General features: G+C 43.8%; 2 protein-coding genes across 9 annotated transcripts in view; both read right to left on the bottom strand.

The window, feature by feature from the left end:
• PTTG2 (pituitary tumor-transforming 2) overlaps positions 1-8,420 on the bottom strand; it is a 71,100-nt gene extending 62,680 nt beyond the window's left edge. The window contains 1 exon segment of the mRNA XM_074396001.1: positions 8,346-8,420. The gene's annotated coding sequence lies outside the window, so the exon portion shown is untranslated.
• TBC1D1 (TBC1 domain family member 1) overlaps positions 1-19,805 on the bottom strand; it is a 240,046-nt gene extending 220,241 nt beyond the window's left edge. For 3 of the 8 annotated variants that reach the window (XM_074395993.1, XM_074395994.1, XM_074395998.1), the window contains exons 1-2: positions 19,516-19,804; positions 8,346-8,855 (exon numbers count right to left, since the gene is read on the bottom strand). In XM_074395993.1, the coding sequence (XP_074252094.1) occupies positions 8,346-8,762 (417 nt within the window). In that variant the 5' untranslated portion in view covers positions 8,763-8,855; positions 19,516-19,804. Of the gene's footprint in view, positions 1-8,345; positions 8,856-19,515 lie in introns of all 8 variants that reach the window. The other 5 variants (XM_010338182.3, XM_074395996.1, XM_074395999.1 and 2 more) reach the window with 3 other exon arrangements.
• Positions 19,806-21,506: the final 1,701 nt, after the last annotated feature.

Here is a 21,506-nt window from a genome sequence, read left to right as displayed (position 1 = left end):
GAGTGGATGCCTGAGTCTCCAAAGGGGGGAAAGATATTCAGAAGAGAGAAAAGGAAGAAACAAGATATTCAGCTACTTCGGTATATCCTAAAATGGTGGTCCACATGGCTCTGATCACTGAAATTTATTTCTAGACTTTAAAAGCAGGCTATAGATTAAAATACGACCTTTATGGAAGAACTCCAAGCAAAATTCTATCATGAACAAATGAAAGGCAGCAAAAAAAAAAAAAAAAAGGGGGAGAACTTGCGGTCACTCTGTGATGAATATTCCTATTCCTTCCTGAAATACTTTCTAGAAAGCTAGTCTAGTCCATGACAAACTGGAAGAGAGAATGCAAGCTACATATACTGTTTAAAATTATCTGGTAGGCACATCTTATTTTTTTAAATTATATTTAAACATTTTTTTATTTTTAAATTTTGTGGGTGTATAGTAGGTATATATATTTATGAGGTACATGAGATATTTTGATGCAGGCATACAATGTGTAACAGTGGCATCAGGATAAATGGGTACTCATCACCTCAAGCATTTATCTTTTGTGTTACAAACAATCCAATTGCACTCTTTTATTTTAAAATGTGCAATTATTATTGACTATAGTCACCCTGTTGTATCAAATACTAAATCTTATTTATTCTTCTAACTATTTTTTTTGTACCATTAACCATTCTCCCTCACTCCAAACCCCCACTGCCCTTCCCAGCCTCTGGTAACTAACATTCCACTCCCATGAGTTCAGTTTTTAGCTCCCATAAATAAGTGAGAACATGCAAAGTTTATCTTTCTGTTAGTAGGCACATTTTTTAAAGGTAAAAATGAAATAAGTAAAATTAATTTTAGTCATGTAATTTATTTAACCCAATATACCCCAAATATTATTTCAACATGTAATCATTATTTTAAAAACTATTGAGATTTTTACATTTTTTTTTCAAATAAAGTCTTTGAAATTCACTGTGTTTTTATACTTACAGCACATCTCATTTCAGATTGGTCACATTTCAAGTGTTCAGTAGCTGCAAATGACTACTGATTACTGTACAGGACAGTAAAGGTCTGAGCTATAAATAAATCTCTTTAAGATACAAGTCAACAGTGCAAGATACTTGCAAAGTCTATTCTTAGGGATGGATTTATTTTAAAAAAAATAATTATCAAACTCAAAGCCTTTGGTAAAAATTTTGAAGCTATATAAAGTAATATGGTTAAAAAAATAAAAAAGACAAAAATTATCTAAGCATTTATCACGAGGTGGATGCTTCTGGAGCCCACAGACTCATTTTTCAAAGTCAAAAATAAATTAGGTAATCAATCTGGTGTTAAGAACCTAAACCTTCCAACAAATACTTGGGAGTTCATGCAGTCCCGGACATTCTTTTTATAGATGAAAAAGAATTCCTGCCAGCCCTTGTGCCCAGCAACCGACTTCTGTCTAGCGTGACAGACGGTCAAGTGCTGATTAGCTGACATGGATACGCTGTTCCGTGCAGCCCTGACTGAGTCATAGCTGCCGCCTGGGACCCCAAATGAAACTTCACATAAGAAATCAGGATGGGATTAAAAGCTCCCAGTGGAAATTTAATATAGATAAAACATCCTCCAAAACATACCTAACAAGACCCCTTCAGAATCATTACCTGCGTAGCGAAAGAGACAAATGTTTGAAAGGTAGAGATTATGACTGAATGCAAAAGAGGGAATAGGTGAGAATATTTGAAAAATAATACCATGTTCCTCAGAATAACCACCCTCAGAATCAACATGCTCTAGCTCAGTGTTGTAATCTTCAATCTTCACTCTAGCAAAGAAAGAAAGTAATGAGCCGGCAAATATAAGAGCCAAGCAAGAGACAGAACTGAAGCCAGGCTCTATTGAAAATCCTGAGATAATGGTGCATATATTAAGTGGCTAACTTAAAATTCCAAGCAGATGGTGAATTATTAAAACAAATTAGTAATGGGTAAAATACAAAGCGACACAAAGCGACACTCAAATACAAAGTTCCCAATTTTTTTTTACATTAAGTAATGAAACTCAGCCCAGGCAACACTGGCTTTTGATATAGGGAAATGGAATTATTACTCCTGCTAGTCACAGGAAAACAGCTTCAGACCGCCTTCTCGTTTAATATGCGAGGTAATATGCAGCCCGGAGAGGCTGGGTGAGGTGGCACTAGGTCCCATGCCATTACTTGGAAAGGCGATGTGCTTACAGGGCCTCGTGCAAGAATACACTGGTTCCTTACAGGAAATTTCAAAAGGAAACATTTATTGGTTTAAAATCAGATCTACAAAGAGTCAAGGAGTCTTAAAATTAATGGTAAGAGAGCCCACACAGTTCAATCTCAGATATGTGTCACCTTCAAGAAATGCAGTTTAGTTGCCAAGAATCATAGAAAAGAAAACCCATTTTGTCAAAGGACATTAAAGGGAATCCAAATACATCTTCTCCAGCAACGCTTAATAAAGTCGACTTCTATATGTCTGTTTCCCACGCAGCCACTCCGCTTCACTCTCCCGCTGCAGCCAGGCCCCATGCTCCGTATCACACTGTCCCCCTCAAACGCAGCCTCTCTCCCAGCAGAAATAAGACTTCCTCTTTGGGAAAGGGAATAATCAGGCTAGCACTTACCAGATTCTTTTAGCAGGATGGAAAAGGGGAAGCCTGCGAGCATTTTCACATTAATGACATCTGTCCCATCACAGTTGTTAAACATCCACACCGTGTTCAGAGTGGACACCAAATCCAGAGGATCAGAATCTTATTAGAGTCGGGAACAGTGCTTGAAGAGCCATGATATATTTTGAGTAGGATAAGAAATGCCAGTTGAAAAACATTTGGTGCCACCAGGCACAAGTGTCTCACATCTGTAATCCCAGCATTTTGGGAGGCCAAAGCAGGCAGATCACTTGAGGTCAGGAGTTTGAGACCAGCCTGGCCAACATAAAGAAACCCCATCTCTACTAAAAATACAAAAACTAGCTGGACATGGTGGCAGGCACCTGTAATTCCAGCTACTCAGAAGGCTGAGAATCTCTTGAACCCAGTAGGTGGAGGTTGCAGTGAGCTGAGATCATACCACTGCCCTCCAGCCTGGGTGACAGAGAGAGACTTTCAAAACAAACCACAACAACAAAAAATTTGGTGCTTATGCCAAAAATACTTCCATGTACACTGTCTCTGACTTACCCTGGGTCCAGCACACACTCTGCCCATTGCCCTGGACTACACACCAGCCTTTACTTCTCTACCTATTACCATCCAAAGAAGCCCCGCCATTTCCCAGCATCAAGTAATGTCAGAAGCCCCAGCCCAACACTTCTGCTCCCTGCTCCTCAGTGCTGGAAAGTCTCTTTAAAGGAAGCAGAGCATTTTCCTCTGTGGATAAATAAAAGGATAAGAATGCAAATACTCTTACGAATGATCTAAAGTGACAGTACGAGGGGCAGATCAGATGTTCTTCTGAGTATAGCTGAAGAACTGGAGAGAAGAACCAAGAGATTCTTTCCTTGGGCTTGACAACGTTTCTAGGTCTGAGTCTTGGCAGACTCTTGATTTCTTTGGGGTGTGATGAGGTGAAGATCTAGTCAGGGTCACTCATTACCATCAGTTTCCAGAGTGGATATGTTCATTGACTTACCATGGACTCAAACTCAGCACTGCATTTTAACCCAGGACCTTATGCCACTGTGTTCACACATTCTGAGCGATGTTCATGAGTGTTAGGAGAAAATGTAACCCATGGTTTCATATGTTTGGGGAAATTAGTCTAAACGAGGTTAAACAGTTTGTCTTGCTACAGGAATTATCAGAGTTTTTAATGCACTAATGTACAATTCGAGGAGAACAGAAAACAGTGTTTCCCTAAGAGAGCAGTTATCAGAGTGTGGTATGCATAACATGAACCAATATTTTCCAAATTGTCAATGCATGAAGGTACAGAATCGTAGCTGCTTAAAAATTTTATTAAAATGCTAGACAGGCTGGGTGTGGTGGCTCACGCCTGTAATCCTAGCATTTTGGTAGGCTGAGATGGGTAGATTACCTGAGGTCAGGAGTTTGAGACGAGGCTGACCAACATGATGAACCCCTGTCTCTACTAAAAATACAAAATTACCCGGGATGGTGGTGCATGCCTGTAATCTCAGCTACTTGGGAGGCTGAGGCAGGAGAATTGTTAGAACTTGGGAGGTGGAGGTTGTAGTGAACTGAGATTGTGCCATTGCACTCCAGCCTGGGCGACAGAGTGAGACTCTGTCTCAAAAAAAAAAAAAAAAAAAAAAAAAGAAGGGATGAGATAATATTGAAGAGGAAGCCTGCAGCAGCCAACCATCCAGATAGTTTTTTGAGGAAAATAATTAATCTTGGCATGCCCTCATTGAAGAAGTCCAACAGTTAATAGCACAAACCAATAGCCAACACCATAGACATCTCTGCTGGTTCAGCTTACATAATCCAGGCTGAAAAATTAACATTGAGCAAACTTGCCACTTGATGGGTGCCAAAACCATTGCTCCCAGATAAGCTGCAGACAACAGCAGAGCTTTCAATGAAATTATTATTATTATTATTATTATTTTTTTGAGACAGAGTCTCGCTCTGTCACCAAGCTGGAGTGTAGTGGTGCAATCTCGGCTCACTGCAACTTCCACCTCCCGGATTCAAGGAATTCTCCTGCCTTAGCCTCCTGAGTAGCTGGGACTGCAGGCACATGGCACCACACCCAGCTAATTTTTGTATTTTTAGTAGAGACGGGGTTTCACCATGTTGGCCAGGATTGTCTTGATCTCTTGACCTCGTGGTCTGCCTGCCTTGGCCTCCCAAAGTGCTGGGACTACAGGCATGAGCCACCACACCCAGAGTCAATGGAAATTTGCAACTAGTGGGATCAAGATCCTGAAGTATGTTTTCAAACAATTGTAATAGTTAATGAAACATGGTTTTACTAGCACAATCCCAAAGATAAGCCAAATTCAAGCAATGGTTACCAACAGCAGAAGTGGTCCAGTCAAAGCAAAAGAGGACTGGTCAAGAGCAAATCGTTGCAGCAGTTTTTTGGGATACCCATGGCATTTTGCTTGTTGACTTTCTGGAGGGCCAGAGAATGAGAACATCATTTATCATGAGTGTGTTATGAGAAAGTTAGCCAAAGCTTCAGCAGAAAAATGCCTGGGAAAGCTTCATCAGAGTCCTTCTCCACCATAGCAATGTTCCTGCTCATTCCTCTCATCAAACAGAAGCAATTTTGCAAGACTTTCCATGGGAAATCATTAGGCATCCACCTTACGGGCCTAATTTGGCTCCTTCTGACTTCTTTTTGCTTCTCCATTTTAAAAAATCTTTAAAGAGCACCAATTATTTTTTAGTTAATAAGACTGCATAAACATGGTTAAATTCCCAGGACCTTCAGTTCTTTAGGGACAAACTCAATGGCTGTTATCATTCTTACAAAAGTGTCTTGAACTTGATAAAGTTTATGTTGAGAAATAAAGCATATATATATGTATATATATATGTATACACACACACACACACACACACACACACACACACACATGAATACATATATTTGTTATTTTTTAATTCCAATTTTCCACAAAACTTTTTGAAGTTCCCTCATACTCTATGGAACATACAATGGAAAACACAATCTCATAGTGTGCTTATAAAATGATTCCTTTACATGCCTCTTCTCCCTAGACATTTCTCAATGAATTAATTAGATGCTGATCAAAGGGTTTCCTCACAAACTGTAGTTCTGGCTTTATGACCCTGGCAATAAACGCATATGTCTTCTCTGGCAAACGCAGTTGATGCTGACCTCATCTGTTTAGAAGAGGCCTTAACCTGGAGAATTATTTCACCCAGCAAACGTTACAGCTAGTCAAGAAAACGGAGGTGAACATGCTCCTACAGCAGGTAATCCGTCGCTATGAGATACAGTGCTAGTGGTGCCCCAAGAACAGAAAATCTATCATGCCGTTAGCACCATGGCCAATGTGATTTACTGTTCTGTTTCCAGCAACGAACTCACCAATAAAGGTTTGTACCTATGTTACAAATTATTCTTTTATAAAATGAACAGAATGACAGCAAGTTATACTCTGAGTAATCACAATTTGTGTTTGCAAAAATGGTATGCAAGCCAAAAATAACCTAAGAACGAATTCACATTTCAACCATGGCTTTTTAGAATATAGAGTTAGTCTAATTCTCTACTTTGGGAAAGCCTGGAAGTCCCAGTCACAGAATTGGGTTATAAATCTCTTTCTCTTCTCAGGCATCTGGATGACTGGCCAGAAGCTTGTGCTCAGATGTCTGTAAAACGTTTTGGGAAAGAGTCAGATGTGTAAAGTGCTGAACAATGATTACATGCAAAAACTCTCCCCAAGGAAACTCAGTCCAAATACTATATAGAGCTGGACTGAGGTACAGGCTGTTCAGTTCTCTCATTTTCTTTCTGGAATTTGTCCAAATAATAGGAACCATGAAGTTATACCTGCAGTTTTTAAAATGTTCCTCAAAGATGACCAGAATCTCCTCTTTGAGAGCTGAAGATACTCATCTAAGTATCCTGTTTCTTTTCACTTAAGACTTGAAATGAAATTAGCATATAATCTGCCTCTAGTAAAATTTTCCTGGATGAAAATGTTTTTATGACTAGAAATGCTCACTAAGTTTCAGGTCCAGTGCTGCGTTGTTTGGTCATTCCAACAACTCTATTGGATAAAGACTGAGATTATCCCCATTTAACAGATAAGAAAACAGACTCAGTTGCCTGAGGCCACCCAGTTTATGGGTGCAGAAGTAGGATTAGAATACAGGAAGTTAGTCCCTCTGAATCTCCCAGCCTGATGCTGTCACGCCCACTTGACATGCATCGACAATAACATGAAATGGTTTATAACACGAGAGTTTGATTCTGTGAGCGAAATCGTGGTTTTGAGCTCCACAGTAGTCTTTCTTTCACAAAGCCTCCTCTACACTTTGGGTGTGTGTTAGGCTCCCTTCTCAGTCCTTCCCTCGTGTCGTCTGCATGGATCACGTGGTCCTATTCCCCACTGACGCTCCTGCCCTCCTACAAGCCTCTGCTGATATCATCTCCAACAGCACCTGCGATCGGAATTCTGAATCAATGACTAGAAGAACCAACAAATGAACAAACAACACGGCCTCTACTTGGTACCAAGAACATTAATTTCTAATTAAGTTTCTTACACCCTGAAGAGTATACAAAATCACCTGATGGAGTCCAGAGAGAAAACTTCAGCATTCCTATTCAGATTTTAAACTTGAAAATATAAGAACCTTTCAAGGTTTCATTGACAGTTAACATGTGGATTGACACTGGCATCCCTGCCCTGTACATGTGGCTGACAGCTTGAATCATATGTGACTTGTCTTCCTTGGCACCCAAAATAACAGCGAGACTCCACAGTCCATGGGGTTATCTGTGGGGCCCTGAGCCCAACTGAGAAGTGGCTATTTGAATTATATTTTCAATTTTATCTAAGCTAATCCTCATAAAATGGACAAGCAGCTTCAAACGAGTCCTGTCCAGAACCACAATTAATGCTAATAACAAAGCAAACACAAATGAACAAGAAAAGAACAGAGCTTTTACCATGTCTCATACATTTTTATAGCCACATCATGAGATAACAAGCTAATCAGATCTGACGTGAGGTTTGCGAAAGAAAAAAACACAAAGAACCCCCGATAGCATCAATACTTAGATGCATATCCACAGTTCTTATCAATGACCTTTGCCTAAGTGAACATTATACCTTGGGAAACTGGCCAGTAGCATTTTCCTGCAGTTTACGAAAAACTGTATTTTTCTTAACAGAGTTACAAATGTGGAGATTTAGAACTTGGCCATTCAAAGTACAACCTGCAAAAGGGCAGCATCAGCATCTCTTGGCAGCCTGTTACAAAGACAGTGTAGGGGTCCACCCCAGACCTACTGAATCAAGATTCACGTTTTAACAAGATCCCCAGGTGACTCACAAGCACATTTCAGTTTGAGAAGCACTGCTTTGGAACATTCATCCAAAATAATGTGCATCTTAACACTTCTGCTCTTATTTATTGGTTTTAAATCTATTTCTCTTGAATTTTTGAACTCAAAAACTGATCATTTCTCATATCTGTTATCAAATGTGCTTCAAAACTATCAACGATCACCATAAACCAAAAATTCAGTGAAGTAATCAATGTATAATTGCAGCATGAATTCCTTATTCATTTCAGTACACTTAAAATAAATTTCTTGGCCCTCAGGCAATTAAAAACTAGCCAGCCACACGTTCATCTTTTGGATTCCCATCTCAACTTACTTTTGTTTGATCGTCGGCTTTGAACACATAGCAGATGCTCTGCCGATGGACGGCGTCTTCCTTAATCAGACAAGCAAAGTAACTTGGGTCATGACTGTTGTGAATCAGTTTGTGAACGTGCTGAGGCTTGCACTCAAAGATGCTGGAACAGATCAGGGGATCCCACTGTTGACTCCTCCCTGGCTCGGGTTCACATCTCAGTCCAGAGGGTGACACACAAAGCCGGACTTGCTTGATTGCAGGTTCCTTCCTGCAGGACTGCCTGCTGAGTCTTCGCACCTCAGCCACAACCCAGGGCAGCATGGGCATGGTGGTCAGGGAATGCACAGGCAGGGAGCCCACCAGCTGCAGGCCAAAGTCCACCGAGACCTCATTAGGAAGCAGATGTTTCCTTGCTGTGAATGTTATTGGTTCCATCTTGGGAAGGGTCTGGGAACTCAGCAAAGCAGTTGCCACTGTTTATCTGTTTTGGACCAAGCAATCTATTTCACGTACTTCATATGCAAAAACCTGGGGGTGAAAACCAGAGGCATTAGAAGTTAATGAAGTCATATCAATAGCTACCTTCAAAGGGTTATTGTTTCAGAACAACTCAAAAGCCTGAAACCCAAATGTAAGAAGAGGTGAATATTGGTTCGAATAAGCTCCTCTGCCTAGAAAGAGCTTTCTCAAAATTGTATTCCATATAAAACCTGGTAATGGCATAACTGTCACACTCATTACAGGTACCAAAGAGGCCACTGGGAAACTACTGTTAAACATAAGCCTCCTGGCCTGGCGCGGTGGCTCATGCCTGTAATCCTAGCATTTTGGGAGGCTGAGGTGGGCGGATCACTTGAGGCCAGGAGTTTGAGACCAGCCTGGCCAACGTGGTGAAATCTTGTCTCTACTAAAAATAAAAAAAATTAGCCAGGTGTGGTGGCACATGCCTGTAATCCCAGCTACCTTGGAGGCTGAGGCAGGAGAATCACTTGAACTCAGGATATGGAAGTTGCAGCGAGCCGAGATGGCACCACTGCACTCCAGCTGGGCAACAGAGGGAAATTCTGTCTCAAAAAAAGAAAAGAAAATAGAGAGGGAAATGCAGTTGAGAGAGTTTGGGTTTGGGTTTGATAGAAGCATTATTATTATTATTATTATTATTATTATTATTATTTAGACAGAGTCTGACTCTGTTGTCTAGACTGGAGTGCAGTGGCACAATCTCAGCTCACTGCAACCTCTGCCTTCCTGGTTCAAACAACTCTCCTGCCTCAGCCTCTCCACTACCTGGGATTACAGGCACCCACCACCAACACCAGGCTAATTTTTTATTTTTTGTAGAGATGGGTTTCACTATGTTGGCCAGGCTGGTCTCAAACTCCTGACCTCAGGTGATCCACCTACCTTGGCCTGATGACATCTTGCTGTCATCAACAGCGGGATGATCAGAATGTGGTGGTTGACACCAAAAGATTAGGTGAGATTGTCCAGAACAGCAGGTGAAAGAAAGGGAAAGGATGAAATCAAACACAGGAAGAAAAGTCTTCGAATTATGTGAAAAGAAACAACCAGAAAGGAAAGATGAGAATCAGAAGAGTTTCAAGAAGGAAGGTGTGGCCAAGGTGGAGAAATTCAGAGAGGATGAGGCAGTCAGGGACTAAATAGCCCCTTTTAATTTTACAATGTTGGGGACCTGGGCAAGCTTAACAGAGTTTCAGCTGATCTCTAGTGAAAACCAGGCCTTACAAATCAGGAACGATGGTCAACAGGAAGTGTAGACAGTCAGTGTAGACCTTCCCTCAGAGGGAAGAGAGAAAAAGACAGCCCCAGCCAAGGGAAGTCTGAAATCAAAGGAAATGTCTTTTTTCTTTTTTTAATTGGAGAGACCTCAGTTATTCTTTAAAAGTACTTACTGAGCCCCTCAGTTATTCTTTTAAAATACTGATTGAACCCCGACTTTGAGTCAGGCACTATGGCAGGACACAAGGGAGAGAGGAGTGAATCAGACAGATGCACGCTCTGGTTTTGCGTATGTTGTCTCATGTTTAATCCTCCTAACGGCCTGATCCGCTAGAGCTCACTATTATGACCTAGGAAGCTGAAACTTGGAGAGCTTGAGTCACTTATCACAGGGAACTTGGGAGCAATTTGCACTTGACTCTAAAGCCCATTCTCTTCACTGCTGCACAAGAATGCATCTTCCACATACACCCTAATGGTGCCCAAGTGTTCTTCTCCCACGGAAGCCTCCTTCCTGAGTTCCAGATCCATATAGGCCATTATATATTTCTATCTGGATAGCTATAGACTTGTAGGCCTGAATTTGGTTATTTTAAAGCTAACTCAGTCTCACCTCCTCCTTCCCAGAATCTCTCTTCCCTCCTATAGACTGTATCTAGGTGAATAGCATCACTATTCACTGAATGGCCAAGGGTCATTCAGATTCCTTCTTCATCCTATTACTACCTCTAACTGATGCCACCATCTCACTGTATTTTCTTACCTGGAGAAAAGGTGGCCCATCCTTCAATCCACCAGTCACCTATTTCCTGGAGTAACTTAACACAAAATGTATCATGTCACGCCCCTGCTAAAAACTCTCTAATAACTGCCCCCATACAATCTGAACTCTTCTACATGGCATATCAGGTCTCTCAGGAATCTGGCTCTGTCTAGAGCTCCAACTTCATATTCTCCCCTAAAATGCCTGCCTTCATGCACCTTTTGGCTCTGAAGATAGAGAACTAGTTACGGTTACTCATATAAAACGTGATTTCTCGTGCCTCCGAGCCACAGTGCATACTGTTCCTCTCTCCCAGAATATAAACCCTGCCACAAACTGCAAAGGATCTGAGATTTGTACCCTACTTGCAAACTAACACGTTACCCTGCCACAAGTTGGCCTGCTGGTAGAAAACACGAGACTCCTGGGTGGAGATGAAGGACAATTTATTACTCGGAGCCGTCACAGTAGCCAGACAGTCAGCATTTGTGTTGGTTCCCTGACCCCCAATTCCCACAGGTCAGGTGACATCTGTATCATGGTGGGTCACAGGAAAAGAAGCTGAGTTTAGGGAGACTGAACTTTTTTATTTGAAGCAGAGTTTTGCCCTCGTTGCCCAGGCTGGAGTGCAATGGTATGATCTTGGCTCACTGCAACCTCCGCTTCCCAGGTTCAAGAGATTCTCCCACCTCAGCCTTGTGAGTAGCTGGAATTACAGGCATGTGCCACACGCCCAACTAATTTTGTAATTTTAGTAGAGTCGGGGTTTCACCATGTTGGTCAGGCTGGTCTTGAACTCCTGACCTCAGGTGATCCACCCGCCTCGGTCTCCCAAAGTGCTGGGATTATAGGCGTGAGCCACTGCACCTGTACAGAGCCTGAATATTTTATAGTGGGAAGCTCAGGAAGCAATCATGTCTGTCCTTTGCTCCAGAGAAGACTCTATTTCTGTCTTCCATGACTGTTTGCTGTAGAGACATGATGGAAAAGGCAGTTCAGAAGGTAGGCACTTAATGCCCTGCTCACAAGATGTGTCGAAACAGAAACGACCCATGGAGCGTCATCTGCCAACAGTCCCGTCCTTGTCTTCTGTTTCCAACTGGTACTTAACACGCAAAGTCCTACCTTCTTTGCGTGTACTACCACTTCTTTTTTCCAAGGTGATTTAGGACATGCATCAGCAGGCTTTTCTGCACTTCGTACCTGATCAGCATATTTCAGAGTTTGAATAGGTGTCCCTCAAGAAGACTGTAAGCTTCTTGAACTCTTCACATTTGGGGTTTCCAAAATCAGTATTCAAATTTTAAGACTTTTCTGAAATGGAACTGAAGTCTATTCTTTTTATTCTATGTTTTTTCTGCTTAATATATATGCATAATCCTAAGAGCAAATTTTTATAATATAATTTGAACATAATTCATAGCTCATTTTTTTATTTCAAATGTTCAAAACTTCAAAAATAAAGCAATACTTTACAGCTCAGATGTTTCATGAGACTGTAGTCCCTGATAGTTCTTTAAAGCACAGCTTCTCTTAATGAAAACAGACTTGAAGTTCATATAATCCCATAAATAATGATCTCTCTTTCTCTTTATTCTCTCTCTCACCTACAGGTGAAAATGACATTAAATGTCTGGATCACCTTCTACTCCTGTAACAGAATCTGTTTCATGCTCTAACTGTTGACAGCTGCTAATCCCAAAACATGTTTAAAGAAGTACTAGAATTATTACAAAAGATAAATCTGAGCTCTACCAATTATTTTAGATGAGGCAGTTATTAATATAGTGGTAACAAGTATAGCAGAATTACTTTCAATTTCCTTCTTAGAGTATAGATGTACACAGGGCAAAACATTACTCAATTCAGTCAATAGTAATCAGTCATTAAATGAGTCCTGCCATTTCATTGATAAAACTATTTGAATGGCTAAAGTTTTTTCTTTTCTTTTTTTCTTTTTTTTTTTCAAGACGAGGTTTCACTGTGTCGGCCAGGATGGTCTTGATCTATTGATCTCGTGATCCACCCACCTTGGCCTCCCAAAGTGCTGGGATTACAGGCGTGAGCCACTGTGCCCAGCCAAGTTTTTGCTTTTCAACCAGCTGTAGCATGTTCTTAGCTTCTCTGTAAAAAATACATTAGATCTTAACATTGTTCACAATCTATCAAATAAGAAGTTCTACCTCCGACATAGCCATAATTATTTATAAGCAATTCAGATTTTGCTAATACAAGATTCAGGGTAACTTCGACCAGGTGAATATCTACATTACTTGTCAATAAAAAGTTCCATAACAGAGATAAACTATGCAAATATATTAGGGGGTTGATGCAAAAGTAACTGCAATTTTTGCCATGAAAAGGAATGGCAAAAACTGCAATTACTTTTCAGCAATTTAATATAAACCATTCAATTATTTTTTAAAGCCATCTTAATCCACATTGTTTGCACTCAACTTCTGACCATCCTTTAAGCCCCAAATAGAACCTTATATTCCAAGGAAGAACTCTCATGTTTCACACCCTCAGCAAGAAATACTGTGATTCCAATGAGCTTCTAGTAATGTTCTTCTTAGTAGAGTTATCTGTGCGCACACCCTATCCCTCTCCGGAGAACCTTTGTATTCTGTACAACTCCTACCTAGCACAGTCTTTAAACATGGTAGCTACCCAAGACACAAAGATGTCCTTTATTAGAACAGTTTCAATAATCTTGTTAATGAGTCCTGCTGTGCTACGTGTCTGCAGCAGTATGCATTTAGAATCATAAAATTTTAAAGCTAACAAGGTCCTTCCAAGCCACTTAGAAATTTCCCTAATATTTGAACTGAGGCAACTGGATTCTGGAAAAGTTAAGTGGCGTGTCCAAATTTAGTGACAGAATTGGGACAATCCAAGTCCCTGGCTCCCATCCAAGTGCTGCAGAGAACCCCAACTTCCTTATGAAAACACTTTCAAGTGTGAAATTGAAAAAGCAAGTTACTCGGCTTCTTCAAATCTCATTTATTCTTATGAGAGAATGGAACAAGATCATCTCCAAGTTTTCTTCCGTCTCTAAAATCTCGTGAATCTTATTTTCATCATGTATAATACCAAATGTCCCCAACATTGTGTGGGGATAGAAAGCTGCTCCCATCTTCCCTTCGAGAACAAAAATGTGAGGGAGGCACATTCGAGAACAAAAATGTGAGGGAGGAAAGGATGGGAATTACTGATCAGGAACTGAGAGAAGCAATGGCAGGTGTTAGTAAGCTGCCTGTTGGGAACCCCCTTTCTTCCCAGCCCCCTCCACTCCTTCCCAGCAAGCCCCAGAGAGCAGGATGGGGACTTTCCAGTAACTAACAACACAACAGCCTCTGCGGTTTCAGCCCTCACCTCCTCAGAATGCTGGTGGGAGGGGGGAGAGAGAGGAGAAAGGATGAATGAAGGGGTGCCAGTGGCCTCTAAGTCTAGGCCTGATTAGGAACCAGCCAATATTGATTAGCAGCTGGGGACTTCAGAATGGGCAGGAAGTCCCCAGGCGGCCACTCACATTGCTCTGTGAATCAATGGTTTAATTTCTCTGTTCTTTACCCCAGGTGGAGTGGGCTTGCAACTGAACAGAATTATATCGCAACCTGAAGTACTCTAATCCCATACAGCAGGATCACTGGCTTGGCCACACTCTTCATCCACTTCCTCCACAGAATTCTGCCCCAATGGGAGCTGTGTTGGTCACCCAGGAATCCCACAGGTAGCAACAATCCTTGGAGCAGAGGCTGTTTCACATTGCATGGAGCTCCTGGAACCAGTGGTTCTAAATGTTTTCATCATCAGGATGCCTTAGCACTAGGGTGTGCCTCTCTAATTTGACATGTAAAGTTATGATGCTTTTGAATGACTTCTTTCTCATATAAATTATTATTATTATTTGAGATGAAATCTTGCTCTGTCGCCCAGGCTGTAGTGCAGTAGCGTGATCTCAGCTCACTGCAACCTCTGCCTCCTCCCCAACCACCCGGATTCAAGCAATTCTTCTGCCTCAGCCTTCCTAGTAGCTGGGATTACAGGTGTGTGCTACCACGCACGGCTAATTTTTGTATTTTTGGTAGAGTCGGGGTTTTGCCATGTTGGCCAGACTGGTCTCCAACTCCTGACCTTGTGATCCACCCGCCTCAGCCTCCCAATGTGCTGAGATTACCGGTGCGAGTCATATAAATTAGAGCCAACTTGAGGCTAGTATTTAGAATGCCACTGTCACTTCTTATACACTTTTCATTGCACAGAAAAAAGGGTAGGAAAATGGGGGAGGGTCCTAGCCAGCCCTCAGAGATTATATATAACTCTCTCATCTGCAGGGTTCCTTTAAGTTATTCTCTTAAAAGTAAAAAAAATCATTATTAACACATTATCTTGGTGTGTTTATTACTGATTTAACTCACAGCAACATTGGATAATAAGGAATATTATCATCGAATAGGGCACAGAGAAGTGAGGTCGCCTGCCGAAGACCATACTGTAAGAAGTGGCAGAATTGGGATTTGAACCCAGGCCCTTTAGCTCCAGAGTTTGCTTGCTCTTAACTACTTTGCTAGAGGAATATCTGTTGACCACCTAGAACTTCATGGACATTTTACATGATCTGTGTGTTCCCAACTCTGAGAAGTAGGTTTTGTCTTCCTCATTTTACCAAAGGGTCCCCTCAGTAATAAATTGTGAAGGCAGGATTTGAATCCTTATCTGTCTTGTCCACAAACTTCTGTTGTTTCCCATAGAACAGTATCTTTAGATGGGAATAACCCTCAAATACCTTTCTAGCGGATTAGCTGGGTTGTTCTATCTAAATTTTGCTTGGCCTCAGCAATCGAAACCTAACATCAAAATTATACTCTAAAAGCATAAAATAAATAAACATAATAATAGCAATAAATAATATTGAGTGCTCACTGTGTACCAGGCACTGTTCTAAGCACTCTGCATGTATAAATTCACTAATTCTGACAAAGAATCCATAGTGCTTACCTACTTTGGAAGTTTAGATTCGCTGATCAAATATAACGTGCTGTTAAATAAATGCATTCTCTTTTTAAGAGAAAAATATCTGTTGCTCGTCTCAAAGAAAACAGGCACACTCAAAAGTAAATGCCTCTTTGTTGGGACTAAAATGTGTTTCCTACATTCTGCATGGCTTCACAAAAACCTACATATCAAGAGTCTTTCCGGTGGCCCAAATATGACAAATCTTTTTCTAAATATCTAGAATCTGAAAAGGGACACATTGCCCCTAAATCTAAGATCCCATCAAATGGAACTTTTGGCTTAGAAATATAAAAAACCTTGAAGATGAAAACCTTCATGGATTTTGTGAATAATCTGGTTTAAAGATATTTTTATTGGACTATGGGGCTGGAAAAAAAAATCATAAAGGAAATTGTAAGGCAACAGTTCTAACTGAAAACCTAAATCCTTTGTCATCACTTCAAGAATACAAACCCCAACACTCCTCAGCTGCTGAATGGACTCAAGGGCGCAATCATGTTTCACTGCAACCTCTGCTTCCCAGGTTCAAGTGGTTCTCCTGCCTCAGCCTCCTAAACAGCTGAGATGACAGGCCCATGCCACCACACCTGGCTAGTTTTTGTGTATCTAAATTTTTGTAGTGGCAGGGTTTTGCCATGTTGGCCAGGCTGGTCTCGAACTCCTGCCCTCAAGTGATCCACCCACCTTGGACTTTTCAAGTGTTGGGATTATAGGCATGAGCCACCATGCCTGGCCATGGACTCAGTCATTTTAATGAGCAGATTTTACTTCTCAAGTTTAATAACCAAGAGATAAAACCAGATGAGAAATACTGAAACTAACGTGGTCATTAAACTTGATAAGGGCAGCACAGTAGACCAGAAAAGGGCAAGACAAATGATCCTGAGGCACCCACACATATGCAGGAAGTCCCCAAATGGGCTGTGATACATTTTCCATTCTCTGGAAATCTGAAAAGGGCAAAAACTGGAGACCTACATACAGAGAAATGCTGTGGAGACAGTAGGAAGGGCTTCAGGGAGCTGCCATTCTGTCAGATGAAATTAGTAGCATGCTCAAAGACAGAATCCTCTGGAGCCCCTTGCTCTCCTCCCTACCAGCTATTCTGCCAGGAAGCTGGTGGCCAACAAAGCAGGCAGCTGTGGTTCCTACTCCAGGCATCAAGACAACTGAAGATGCTGCTGTGAACACAGAAGAGGTAACAGCCATGCTGCTTGGTGCAGCCTCCCCACTCCCCTCTGCTTGCCACTGGTACATTCTAGAAGATCCTAGAAGATCTGGACCGAAAAGGAGGCACTCACCCACATCTGGTTCTGCACGGGGGTACGTGTCATCATGATTGCAGACTTTCTGGTCAGAGCTGCCTTCTAGGGAAGTGGGGGACAGGGATTATCACCAGCTGGATAATGAGGAAGAAAGGCAAACTCTGTTGCTTCAGAGTTGCACATTTCCTCCTAATATCCACTAGTGTTTTGACAAACTATGCCTTATGGGACACCAGGTCAACACTGACATGACGGCCACCCAAGCAGAAATGCTGTCATAGTGAAAAGGGGAATCCCCAGCACTCTCATTGGGATAGATAACAATAGACTATAACAAGGAATCTCATTTGCAAAATGTTCCTTTGAAAATATAATGTAAGAATTTATAACTACACCAATGATTTTTTTTTCCTGTTCTCCTGATTTGCAAATGCCTGGACAAAGCCACATGAAATAAATTATTTTAATGATCACCTGATGATTTTATTTCCTGCTTTGAACCACTTAATCTCTTCCACGTCTCCTTGCACTCAATAGTGTTTTATACTCATGTTCACTTCAGAAAATGTCCCATAAACTTTTTTTTAAGAGATGAGATCTCACTTTGTCACCCAGGATCAAGTAAGGTGGCACAGTCATAACTCACTACAGCCTCAAACTCCTGGGGTCAAGTGATCCTCCTGCCTCAGCCTCTCAAGTGGCTGGGACTACAGGTAAGTGCCACTACCCCTAGCTAATTTTAAAATTTTTTGTAGAGACAGGGGTCTCACTGTTTCTCTTGAACTCTAGGGCTCAAATGATCTTCTTGCCTCAGCCTCCCAAAGTGTGGGGATTATAGGTGTAAGCCACTGCCTCTGGCCCAAACATTTTATATTATACCTTTTAACTCACAGCTGTGGCTACTATCCAATAGCTCATGTTATGTCAACGATTACTTATAGATAAATCTGGAGAAAAAGTGCTTGCTGTGGTCTTATTTTTCTATAGTATGCTAGAAAATAACAAGAAACAGGCAGACTGTGAAACTATGATAGCATCCAATTTCAAATAGCTGTAAAACACCTGTTTGCAAAAGCAGTTAAACCTTTTCTATGCAAACTCTTTCATGCAAAGTCCGTATGCCTTAAGACAGCTCCCGAGAAGGAGCTGATTATGATGTCCACCTCTTTCCCGACCAAGAAAAGCCATCTCAACTCTAGAAAAAGCTCACCTGTTCAGGGATTCCTAACCCATGGGAGTGACAGAACACGAAGAATCAGAAATATAAAAAGTATTTCTCCAAGGTGGATTCCCAGCCTCTGGGAGCAGCTCTCCTTTCATTCTTCCACTCCAACCCCTCCCACAGGCAGCAGACTCCCCAAACAACAAAACTCAGAGGTGGCGGTTCTCCAACTCCTACCAATCCCAGCTTACATCTAGGGAGGACATTCTGCTCTCCTAAACAAGGGTTTTTGACCAGGGCCTCTGCATTCAGCTTAGGTCCAGTGCAAAAAGTTGAGAAGTTTGAACTTGTACAGATAACCGAGTTTCCTGGGTGTGACCCATTTAAACCAGGCCATTTTTAAACGCTCTTTCAAAGTCCGATTTTATGAATAAATAAAATCATCCCATCATAAAGGAAGCAATGAGAAATCTATGAAGTGAAGACATATCCATCAACATGGGGCACCCTGAACATTAAACTGTTTGGTGGAAGGAACAGCCATCACTTTCAATTTCTTTTCTTTTTAAAGCAACTTCCAGAGAACAAGCTATGTTAAATAAAATCAAAACAGGAAAAGCCACATCCAGGTGGATTTCAAATGAAATGACGCCTCTTTGAAAAAAACAAAAACAAAGCCTCAATGCCTGGTGAAGTTTGAGGAGTCTCATCATCACAGAACTATCAGGAAGCGGCTAGAAACAATTGAGCAGGGTTTCAAAATGACTGGTACAGGATGTGTCCGTAGAAAGCAATGTTGCGCGCACTGGCGGAGCTGCCAAAGTTACTACTGCAAAGTACCCTGAACTTTTAAAGGGTGGCTTGGGGTCACTCTGACCACACTCTTCCCAATCTGGTCGCCTTGCAAACACCCTAGCCCTCGAGATATTTGGCGGCAGGGGGGAGGGGAGAGATGCGCGGACCAGTGAGCTGGCGGGGGAAGAAGCCCGCGGAGCTCTCGGGTCGCCGGTAACAGCAAGGTTTCGCTTTCGTCTGGGGAGGAGGAGGGCAAGGAGATGGCAATGAACTTCCTCCCCCGAGAGACCCCGCGGGCGAAGTCAGTAGGAGCGTCCCTGCGCGGCCAGCTGTCTCCCTCTCCGCGGCCAGCCGGGGCAGGGGCGTGCTGGGGGCGGGGGCGGCCACGATGCCCCGGGAGGAGACAGCGGGGTGGCGAGGATGAAGCCCCAGAAGGCGCCTTACCTGTGCCGCGGCGCGCTCAGAGCCCGGGACCCGGCCGAGACTCGCAGGTGCTCTGGTGCATCCTGGGGACGGCTTGGGCGGGCGGGGCGTCCATCGTGCCCTGCTGGCTTCGCTCCTCCAGCCGCCGGAGGCTGGGGAGGGGGCTCCCCTCGGCTCGGCGCGGGTCTCTTCTCCACCCAGCTGAGGATACAGCGGGTCCCGCGGCGGCGGCAGCAACAGGCACTGGCGGACGGTGGCGGCACCAGGAGCAGCAGCCGAAGAGGAGGCGGTGGAGGAGGAAGAGGAGGAAGAGGAGGAGGAGGAGGAGGAGGAGGAGGAGGAGGAGGAGGAGTAGGAGGAGGAGGAGGAAGAGGAGGAGGTGTCTGCGCGCGGCTCTCGTTTCCTCCTCCCCGGCTGGCCGAGCGCTGGAGAGGCGAGGGGAGGACAGGAGCCGGGATCTTCCCACTCGGTCCCCTGGGAGCTGGGAGGGGGACTCGGTGCCCTCCTCCTCCCCACTGCGCCGTGTGACTGTGCCCGGGCAGCGCTGCCCGGACGGGCGAGTCGCACGCGAGCAACAGCTGCTGCACTGCGGGTCCGCCGCGGCCTCCCTCCCCTGCTTGCCACCCCCCGCCCCCCAGCCCTCGGGCCATCCTCTGCCAGTGTCTGTGGGGGGAATGGGGGAGGGGTACTCGGGCTGCCGCCCCATCCAGCCCCCTGCGCAGGATCTGGGCACAGTGTTTCCCTGAGGAGCGGGGGACTCGAGGCCCCGCGCGTGATGCAGGCCCTCGTGGCGGGATGTGCAGTCGCACACCCTGTCCTTGGCGGCCTATTTATAGCAGGTGGCACTGCCCGCCGCTCGCTCGGCCTGAATGGCTCTCAGCAGGTGGCACTGCCCGCCCGTTCTCCCGAAGGAGCCTCGCCTCATCTGCACCCTCCCCTTTTCCCTCCGAAACGGACGTGGTAGAAACTGCACAAAACATGGGGGGCGGGGGCCGAGGGGACGACCAAGCCACCTGGCTGTTCCCCGCCTTGCCCCTTCTCCCCGTCCTTGGATGATGGCAGGGCATGAACTGAGGCACAGATGCCCTATGGGGCGCTGGCAGGCAAGGCAGGAAAATCTGGGACTCTGGGAAACAGCAAAGGCGAAGTGCCCTCCCGGGATTAAACACCAGGAAACTCCATTTCTAACCAATTGAGGGAGTGACGCAGAGCCTGGATTAGGCGCTTTTTCCTGCCCCGCGCGCCCGGCACACGCGCAGGAACACAAACACGCATAGGCACACGCACACCCCGGTGTGCCTGCCCTGATCAGGTTTGGGGATATTCCTGGCGGTGTTGTAGAGTGCAAGGAAAGACGCGATTGGGAAAGGACGAGCTCGCTGCCTAGGACTGGAGGATGGCAGTGTGCAAGAAACAGGCAAAGCTCCCACATCCGTATCCCACCAGGCACAGAGCCTCAACGTCACTGGCAGGGTGGGGAGAGGGATTTGAGAAAAGTAAGAAGCATCACATCCTTTCCAGAGACAAGTCCACAGGGAGGGGAGAGCCGTGTGCTCAGGGGAGGCAGTTCCAGACACCCAGGTGGCATCTTTCTGGATTTTTTTTTTTTTCTTAATGTAGCTGGAGGTGGATTTTAGGGAAGTAGCTGAGAGTTTGAGCTGTACCGCTGGACTTGAACTAAATCCCAGCAGGTGTGGTTTAGGCAAGGTGCTGGACCTCTGGTCTTCGTTCTCTTACCTGTTCATTGGGACCAATACACACCTTACAAGATCTTTGTGAGGACAAAACAGGAAAGTGTATGTAAAGTGGCCCGTGCAGTGACACAGACGTACATGGGCCCTAACTAAAGGCAGCGGCTATTATCAACATTACTACGGCTCAGGAGGCAAATAGAAGGTCAAGGTCCTCATCGTACCAAGAACATTGTCTTCCCTGAAGCCCACTGAGGCTCTTGGAGGCTTTTAGATCAGGGCTCTCTTACGGCATTCCCTGGTTTCTCTGGATGTCACATC

The sequence above is a fragment of the Saimiri boliviensis genome, chromosome 3 (assembly GCF_048565385.1).
Source record: "Saimiri boliviensis isolate mSaiBol1 chromosome 3, mSaiBol1.pri, whole genome shotgun sequence".
NCBI lineage: Eukaryota > Metazoa > Chordata > Mammalia > Primates > Cebidae > Saimiri > Saimiri boliviensis.
This window is presented reverse-complemented; position numbering and strand designations above follow the sequence as displayed.